The sequence below is a fragment of the Anabrus simplex genome, chromosome 2 (genome assembly GCF_040414725.1).
Source record: "Anabrus simplex isolate iqAnaSimp1 chromosome 2, ASM4041472v1, whole genome shotgun sequence".
Classification (NCBI taxonomy): domain Eukaryota; kingdom Metazoa; phylum Arthropoda; class Insecta; order Orthoptera; family Tettigoniidae; genus Anabrus; species Anabrus simplex.
The window spans coordinates 907,645,428-907,655,500 of NC_090266.1; the positions used below are offsets into that span (position 1 = coordinate 907,645,428).

The 10,073-nt window shown below is 38.2% G+C and overlaps 1 protein-coding gene across 1 annotated transcript; it reads right to left on the reverse strand.

Annotated features, from left to right (window-relative positions):
* Window positions 1–215: 215 nt before the first annotated feature.
* LOC137498398 (uncharacterized) lies at window positions 216–4,380 on the reverse strand. The gene is made up of 3 exons (XM_068225877.1): window positions 4,161–4,380; window positions 3,707–3,848; window positions 216–1,484 (listed from the first exon to the last, which is right to left on the reverse strand). Exons 1-3 carry the CDS (start codon window positions 4,230–4,232, stop codon window positions 739–741), a joined length of 960 nt encoding a protein of 319 aa, XP_068081978.1. The 5' UTR covers window positions 4,233–4,380; the 3' UTR covers window positions 216–738.
* Between the last annotated feature and the right edge of the window lie 5,693 nt (window positions 4,381–10,073).

Genomic DNA, 10,073 nt, shown 5'->3' on the forward strand with positions numbered 1-10,073 from the left:
AAAGTTAGTTGGGAAACTAAATAAAACTTCCCCAAAGGCTGAATTTTTAATATACTTTTTTAAAATGGATTTTTTTACTAACATACTTTTATGGAACATGTTCCACTCTCTGAAATAATTGTAAAAATGTTTGTCCGGAAGATATGCGCAAAAGAAAATCGTGCAACTACGCCCTTTCCAAAAAAATAGACACAAAAACGTTCATTAAATTGTTTTAAAATGCAATTTATTTGCTAGAGACAGATATTTACAGAAATACGTGACAAAGACTAACACAAAATATAATATCAGTTTAGGACTTAAATTGGAATGTTTCGCAACACTAAGAAATTAGTGCAAATCTAAAGCACAGACAATTTGTTCAGATGGAATGTATTTGCTACACACTAAAATTACCGTACTACAAATCTGAAGCACAGAGAACCACTTACAACATAACAAAGCCATTGTTACTCAGCAGTTTAGGTTTGAAAACCTAATATACAGTATTATTTAATGCAAATCTAAAGCAAAGGAACATAGTTATAAAAAAACATTACTAAATAGAAATTCAAGTTGTTAAATTGAACGTATTTGCTACACTGAGAAATGAAAGCAAATCTGAATCACAGAGACAGATACCATGAACATATCATTGTTGCTCTAATAACATCTTATAACAAAAGCAGATGTCTCAATAATTTTGTGGGAGGCGGTATGTAGTTACAGCTCATGGAGAGTAGCGAAATGGTTTACACTTTAATTGTCGTTCACTGGGTGGTTGTCATCATTCGTCTGGTGATTTTGATTGAACTGGGGTGCCTGAATATGGCCTGGTGTTGGTGAGATTGGGATCTGTGAACCTGCTTGAGTGTGTGTAAGGATACTGGAAGAAGTCAAACTTGGTGGAAATCGATACTGGACAGGAATTTCGGGATGGATAAAATTTGGTGCTGGAAATGACTGCATATTGATTGCTTCAAATTCTGCCTGATGAATGATGGTGGAAATCTGACTTTTAATTTTTACTTGTAACTGTGGTGGAAATGTTCTTACTGTCTCTTCTACACTTTGAAAGTATTTGCGGAGATGGTCACCCTCTTGCCCCAGAGAAGATTGTCGCGATTTCTTCAACTCAACAAACTCTTTAAAAATAGCAGCCGAAGGTGTTAAAGGCGCAGTTTTCTTTCTCTTGCCACTCCACAATCCTGGTCGTTTGTCATTTTTCTGAGTATCTTCAGTTGTATGTGAGGAACCCGAGTCGACATTCTGAGATTCTTCCTGAACCTCAGAAATATCTGTTTGTTCATCGTCATCGGATGGAGTTCCTACATTGCTCACCTGGCTTCTCTGCATTGTGATGAAGGGCCTGATGAACTCCATTTGTGCCTCGAGGCGCCAAGGGTTGATTTTCTTGGCTGCTTGTCCAGATTTTGGTTGTCTTTTTCTTAAAGCCTTCCGATAACATTCCCGCAGGGACTTCCATTTGGCTCTGCACTCATCAGCTGAAAGTAAAAAAAAGATGTAATATAAATAAATAAATAAATAAATAAATAAATAAATAAATAAATAAATAAATAAATAAGTTAATTATCTAACTATGCATAAAAGTTTAAATAATTTCTTAAATGTTTATATCATTATTGAAATATAAAAGCAATCAATCAATCAATCAATGAATTCAAATCAATTATCTAAAGGCTAAGCCTTGTCGCTGTAGCCACACCCCACGGTCTTGAGCAGTTCTCTTCATCGTGACGTAGGAAGCAAAACTGAGTATATCATATTTATTTCGTCCACTAGAAATTAAGAGAAACACGTAACCATCAATGGCTCAAAGCGAAATTGTACTAAATTTTGAGATGTTAAGAGACGTGCAGGATCTCTCCGAATATTTTACCAGTCAGAAAATTGTATCCTTTCAGTTTAGGGATTTCACAACTAAATTACAGGCTTTTGATCAAAATGACAGGGCATTTAATATTATCAAATTATTTCTTGTTAGCTGGAGAAAGAAAGTAATCAGATCAGAGATGAATTAAAATTTGTGATCATTTAACAAACGCAAAGAATTAGGCAAGAAGCAATAATATTTATTTATTTATTTATTTATTTATTTATTTTATTTATTTATTTATGTATTTATTTATTTACTTTTTCTTTTCAGATTTCTTGCTACCGGGAACTCTTTCAGAACACTTGCATTTAGCTACAGACTTGGAGAGACAAGCGTCAGGAGGATTGTGTACGATGTGTGTGACGCTGTGTGGACAAAGTTGGTTCCTATTTTCATGCCTCAACCAGACAAAGAAATCTGGGAGAGAAATGAACTAGAGTTCCGAGAAAGATGGAATTTCCCGAACTGTGTGGGAGCAATGGACGGGAAACATGTGGTGTTTGACAAGCCAGCCAACAGTGGGTCATTGTTCTACAATTACAAAAAAAGCTTCTCCATTGTGCTTCTAGCTCTAGTCGATGCCAATTATAAGTTTGTGATGGTAGATGTAGGGGCTTTGGGAAAAAATAGCGATGGGGGAATATTTTCTAATAGTATTTTCGGAAGAAAACTTCAGCAGAACAAATTGGACTTTCCTCCGGATAAAATTCTACCTGGAACGAATGAGCTCATGCCTCATGTTATTGTTGCAGATGAAGCATTTCCTCTGCAACGGAACTTGATGAGGCCTTATCCCGGTGATGAATCAAAAAGAAACACGGAGAAGAGAATATACAATTACCGACACAGCAGAGCTAGAAATACCTGCGAGGATTCATTTGGCATTTTATCTAAGAAGTTCAGAATATATCAGAGGAAAATGCAAGTTTCGCCAGAACATATGACGAAATTTGTTTTGGCAACCTGCGTGCTTCATAATTTCTTACGCGAAGATCATCCAAATCTGCTTGCAGAACTTATAGAAGAAGCTACACCTGCGCTTCAAGATTTGAGAGGCACTGGAGGGACGTACACAGGATCAGCTCTTCGGATCAGGGACAGATTTAAGGACTATTTCAGCTCCCATGCAGGATCGGTTGAATGGCAAGAAAGAATGATAAATGTTGGCCGAAGGGACACTAACGAATAAAAATTAATTCTTAACGTATTGTCCTCGTTGAGAACTTAACATGATAGCCTACAATTATTAGTAAACGTTTTACATTAACTAAGTAGTATAATTTTAGACTTTTCATCATAATGAACCTAAGTTATCGTTTTTAATCTCTATATATTTGTTTTGATGAACAATTGCCTGACCGGAAACATAATCATGAAATGCATAGGATATGGCAATGAATATGTGAGGTAATAATTATTATAACAAACAATAAGTTTCTTAAGTAATAAGAAAACAAAAATGTGATCAATTGTTAAACATATTTATAATGTTTAAATCTGATGTCTTTTTCAGGTTGCACTACATCTGTTTATCTTTTAACTCCTTTCGTTTACTCTTTCTTTTGGTATAGGATCATTGTTTTCTTGTCACGTAGTACAATTTTGTAGCGGCTTTTGCTTTTACGCTACTACTTTCCTTCCAACACGTTTTGCTTATGGATAGAAGGCTGAGCGTTAATTATGGTGTCCTTAGAATTTAATGGCTGTATGTATTTGATATGTCATTTTTTTAAAATTCTTGTTCACTGTACTGGGTAATGAAAAGTTTTAATATTATTTTATTTTATAATAGCTTTAACGTGCTTGTCAATTGGAAATAAATATACTTACCACTGAGGCCCATTTCCTTGCTGATTTCATCCCACGAATTGTCCTTTGCCAGATTATCGTGGTACTTGGGATGAGAGGGATCGTACAGATGGGGATATTCCTTCACCAAAAGCAGCAATCCTTCTTCATTCATTCTGAAAACCTGAATTTAAAAAACGAAATGAAAACCTTAAATTTGTTTTACTTAACTTAATAAACGTGACTGAGGAGTTTGTTGGAGAACTAACACGTTTACATTTTTAAATTATATTCTAATTAAATTTACAATATAAAAACCACATGAAAACATCCGGCTCGATGTTGATTTTGTTGAATTCTAGCTCAATTTGGTTATGCATGATTTTACTTACCACAATGAACGATGAGAACAGGACAGAAGAGGAAACACAACTCAGAAGACAACAGAAACACAGACAAGATAACAGAAAGGCGTACAGTGCACAATACCACTAACCGCGTGAAGGTACGAGCATGCTGGCACTAGTCGAGGACTCCCGAGGACCGCCGAAACGGCACGAAACCACATTCTTTCCGTTATTCCATCCTTCTACCCTCGCCCAGGCAAGCGCGCCGAAAGGAAAAAGTTCCGTTCCAGAAACCTGGGGGCTTCTGGCGCGGAAATTCCACAAGCTTGCTCCGCGCGGCGGGGCGCGGCTCCCTGCAGTGGGCGTTAAGCCATTTCATTTCACAAGAAGCAGACCACGGAAATTTCTTCTCGGCTGCGCTGCGCGGCGCGGCGCGGTGTAGTGGGCGATAACCTTTAGGCAACATCCTATCACTGATGACTGACAGAAAATGTAGGAATTATATATGATGGCCAAGTCTTCACACAATGCAGACCACCTTAGCTGGTATATTTCAGATGAAACTAGTAGAGTAGTTGTTAGAATATATAATGTCGCACATATATTCAACTTAAATGATGAGAAGATTCAGATCTTAGAATGGTATGTGGATCTTACTGGTACTTATTGAACCATTTATAAAATTATATTAATTTAGAAGAGGACTTATCGATATTCACGCAGAAAAGGAAGAGACAATAAGGAGTATGAATATTCAGAATTGTAAACCAAACCCATTACTTGTAAAATATTAGGGAACTATCCTCCCAGGTTGATGTTTATTGGTATCTATTGATACGTTGCGAGAGATAGGAATAACTATATATCAGCAGATTAATATGAGCTCCGAGGGAGAGCTAATAAGTAACTCAAACTTCATAAGGAATAAAGGAAAATTCCAATTCATGAAATATGGTTTAGGCCAAGAATGCGCACTGTATATCCTGAAACTACCCTCAGCATACACTCTAGCTTGTAAGAACTCATGTTGTAAATATTTTTCTTTCCTAGGGTGCACCCAGCTAAGTTTTAATTACCCAGATAAGTTTTAGTTAATCAATATGTTTAATTATTCATACAAGTTTTAACTACTCAAATATGTTCTGAACTATTTCCCAAGCTTTAATTATTCAAACATATTTAATTTAATCGTTCCAATCTATTAATTTTACACTTTGTTTCGATTTGATCATTTCTTTAAAGGTCTAAGATGATGAATTTGACATGTTGGACTCGTGATTCTTAAGTTGTGAATTACGGGCTGGATGATAATAATGTGCAGCTGAATAATTGGTTGTGCGAACTGCATAATTTGCCGTATATTACATTCTGTCCTCGATTTTTGGGCAATCAAGATTTAAGCACTCAGTGCAATGGATGTCAGTAGATTTGGTTTAGAGGATGACTAAATCGAGCAACCTTTCCTTTATAATGCATAGTGGGTGCCGAACGGGTCAATTACCGGCGGATTCTAGATAAACATCGCTGCCACATATTTTACCCGATACTGACATTTTTTATTTCTTCTTACGTCTGAAGTGTGGAAGTATTGAGTGAAAAGATGATGTGGAGAAGCTAGAAAAGGAAAGAAAATGATTAATTATGTATTTGAATAAAAGAAATAGGTGGACCTGAGAAATTAAGGCCATGTTTGCTCGAATTGGACGGAATGGTTAGATGAACATGCAGTTTCCTCTATCAGATTTCTTTTTAGGGAGGATAGATTAACATTCGACTTTTGGATTGAAACAATTGTATAATAAACAAGATATGTAAAAATTTAAACAGTTCTTTCAATGTGTTTCTTAGCGTAGAGACTTAGACTTAAGTGAATGAATGCTGCAACAACTTGGTAGCGTAAGAAATATAATAAGCAACGAATGAAAGTTATTTTATGTATAATTTAAGTTTTCTTTGGCTCCGTATGGTATGTCTTTCTCTTATCCGGAACTCACAGCCCAAATGATAGAATTATGCAAGTCGGAAAAATCGTAATTATGCTAGCCTGGATCTTATGTGTCCCCTCAGGGAGCCGGGAACGGCGCAATAAATAAAGAAACAAGTTTTTTGGTTTTCAGAAAATTAACTTAACGGGGGAGAAAAATGAATTATTTTTATGGAGAAACTTATATCTCAAAAACTTAAGGTTACACACGTGAAATTTCGCATTTGGAATCACCTTAAAAATAAAGAAACGCGCATTTTCGGAGGGGAAGGAATCAACTTAGCGGGCTGGGGTGAAAAAGGAGTTGACTTCCTTTTATGAGGATACTTATTTCTCAAAAACTGAAGATTTTATAGGCATGAACATTTGTTTTTGGAATCTTCTTTCAAAGTAAAGAAACACGTGTTCTTTGTCTTCGGAAAATCCACTTAAGGGGGATGAATGAATTGAAAAATTACTTGAATTCTTTGTGTGAGGATACTTATATCCCCAAAACTTATTTTCACAACCTTAAGACGATTTTCCGGAAACAAATACGTGTTAGTTTTGAAGGAAATTCCAAATACGAATTTTCATGTCTGTAACACCTTTAGCTTTTGAGACATCAGTATCCTCATACAAAGAATTCAACTAATTTTTCAGTTCATTCACCCCCACATGCGGATTTTCCGAAAATAAAAGAATACGTGTTTATTTACTTTGAAAGAAGATTCCAAATACAAATGTTCATGTCTGTAACATCTTTAGTTTTTGAGATATAAGTATCGTCATGAAAAGAATTAAATTCCTTTTTCACCCCACGCCCCGTTAAGTTGATTCCCCCTCCCCAGAAAAAGAAGGATCGTCGCCATAAGACCTATCTGTGTCGGTGCGACGTAAAGCCCCTAGCAAAAAACAAAAAGAAAAAAGAAAAAGAAGGCGTGTTTCTTTATGTTTAAAAGAGATTCCAAATATCAATTTTCACGTACCGGTATGTAACCTTCAGTTTTGAGATATAAGTATCCCCATAAAAATTAACTTTTGTTTTCACTTCCTTTCACACTGCCTCCTCCCCCCCCCCCCCCCATCCTTACGTGAATTTTCAAAAAAAAATACTGCCGATACGTGTTTCTTTATTAATAAAAGAGCTTCCAAACACCAATTATCATGACTGTAACATCTTCAGTTTTGCGATATTCGTGTCCTCATAAAAGAAATTCAACACTTTTCATCCCCGCCCCAAGTTGACTTTCCCATAAAAATGCGTGTTTCTTTATTCCAAATACCATTTTTCACGTCTGTAACGGCTTTAGTTTATTAGATATAGGTATCCTTATACAGATAATTCAATTAATTTTTAAAATCTTTCACTCCCCCTAAATTGGATTTTCAAAAATCAAAGGAATACGGGTTTCTTTACTTTTAAAAAAAGATTCCAAATACCAATTTTCGCGTCTGCAACATCTTTCGTTTTGGAGATATAAGTATCTTCATACAAATAATTCAACTAATATTTTCAATTCTTTCACTCCCCCCCCCCCTTAAGTGGACCTTCCGAAAACAAAAAAAATATTATTTCTTTATTTTTAAAAGAGATTCCAAATACCAATTTACACGTCTGTAACACCTTTAGTTTTTGAGATATAACTAACCTAATAAAAATAATTCAACCCCGTAATTCAGTCCTTTTTACCCCCTCCCAATCCAAGTGGTTTTTTTTTTTTTCAAAAACAAAAACTACATGTTTCTTTATATTTAATATAGATTAAAAAAATACCAATTTCCACTTCTGTAACATGTTACGTTTCTGAGATATGCTGTAGATATGCTCATATTAAAATTTCATCCCCTTTCTAGTTCCGCGTAAGTTGATTTACCGAAAACAATTCACCTACATTTCTTGACTTTTACAGGAAATGCTTAAGCCTACGTTTCTTAGATATACTGTAGATACAGCCTTTCTAAAAATTCACCCCATTTGTCACCCCTGTTTACTCCCCATTAATTGGATTTTCCAAAAACAAAAAATACATGTTTCTTTATCTTTAAAGGAGATTCCAAATACATATTTTCATGTCTGTAATATCTTCAGTTTTTGAGATATAAGTATCCTCATAAAAGGCATTCAACCCCTTCTTCACGCCCATTTTTGCCCCTCCTAATGGGATTTTCCAAAAACAAAATATATGTGTTTCTTTATTTTTAAAGCAGATTATAAATCCCAATTTTTACATATGCAATCTTTTAAGTTTTTGGTTCCAAATACATGTTTCCACATCTGTAACATCTTCAGTTCAACACCTTTGTCAGTCTTTCCCCCACCCCGTCTAAATGGATTTCCCGAAAACAAAAAGGTACATGTTCCTGTATTTTTAAAGGCCATTCCAAATACAAAGTTTCATGTCTGTAACATGTTAAGTTTTTTACATATACTGTAGATATACCGGTACTCATTTTAAAAATTCACCTTGTTTTCAAATTATTTCCAGCCCCTTAAGTGGATATTCCGAAAACAAAAACAACACGTGTTTCATTATTTTTGGAGGAGATTCCAAATACCCATTTTCACGCATGTGCGTCTATATCACCTTCAGTTTTTGAGATATACACTGACTGACAGTAACAATGCAACACCAAGGAGGAGTGGTTCGAAAGGGATGAAAGTTGGGGAAAAACAGAGACGGCACGGATGAATAATTGATGTTTATTTCAAACCGATATGCAGGTTACACAATGCGCACGGCATCGACTCAGTAGGATGTAGGACCACCGCGAGCGGCGATGCACGCAGAAACACGTCGAGGTACAGAGTCAATAAGAGTGCGGATGGTGTCCTGAGGGATGGTTCTCCATTCTCTGTCAACCATTTGCCACAGTTGGTCGTCCGTACGAGGCTGGGGCAGAGTTTGCAAACGGCGTCCAATGAGATCCCACACGTGTTCGATTGGTGAGAGATCCGGAGAGTACGCTGGCCACGGAAGCATCTGTACACCTCGTAGAGCCTGTTGGGAGATGCGAGCAGTGTGTGGGCGGGCATTATCCTGCTGAAACAGAGCATTGGGCAGCCCCTGAAGGTACGGGAGTGCCACCGGCCGCAGCACATGCTGCACGTAGCGGTGGGCATTTAACGTGCCTTGAATACGCACTAGAGGTGACGTGGAATCATACGCAATAGCGCCCCAAACCATGATGCCGCGTTGTCTAGCGGTAGGGCGCTCCACAGTTACTGCCGGATTTGACCTTTCTCCACGCCGACGCCACACTCGTCTGCGGTGACTATCACTGACAGAACAGAAGCGTGACTCATCGGAGAACACGACGTTCCGCCATTCCCTCATCCAAGTCGCTCTAGCCCGGCACCATGCCAGGCGTGCACGTCTATGCTGTGGAGTCAATGGTAGTCTTCTGAGCGGACGCCGGGAGTGCAGGCCTCCTTCAACCAATCGACGGGAAATTGTTCTGGTCTATATTGGAACAGCCAGGGTGTCTTGCACATGCTGAAGAATGGCGGGTGACGTGGCGTGCGGGGCTGCCACCGCTTGGCGGCGGATGCGCCGATCCTCGCGTGCTGACGTCACTCGGGCTGCGCCTGGACCCCTCGCACGTGCCACATGTCCCTGCGCCAACCATCTTCGCCACAGGCGCTGCACCGTGGACACATCCCTATGGGTATCGGCTGCGATTTGACGAAGCGACCAACCTGCCCTTCTCAGCCCGATCACCATACCCTTCGTAACGTCGTCTGTCTGCTGGAAATGCCTCCGTTGACGGCGGCCTGGCATTCTTAGCTATACACGTGTCCTGTGGCACACGACAACACGTTCTACAATGACTGTCGGCTGAGAAATCACGGTACGAAGTGGGCCATTCGCCAACGCCGTGTCCCATTTATCGTTCGCTACGTGCGCAGCACAGCGGCGCATTTCACATCATGAGCATACCTCAGTGACGTCAGTCTACCCTGCAATTGGCATAAAGTTCTGACCACTCCTTCTTGGTGTTGCATTTGCTCTGTCAGTCAGTGTATTTATCCTTATAAAAGGAATTCAACTTCTTCCTCACTTCTTTCCACCCTCCTCCCCCCTTAAGTGAACATTTC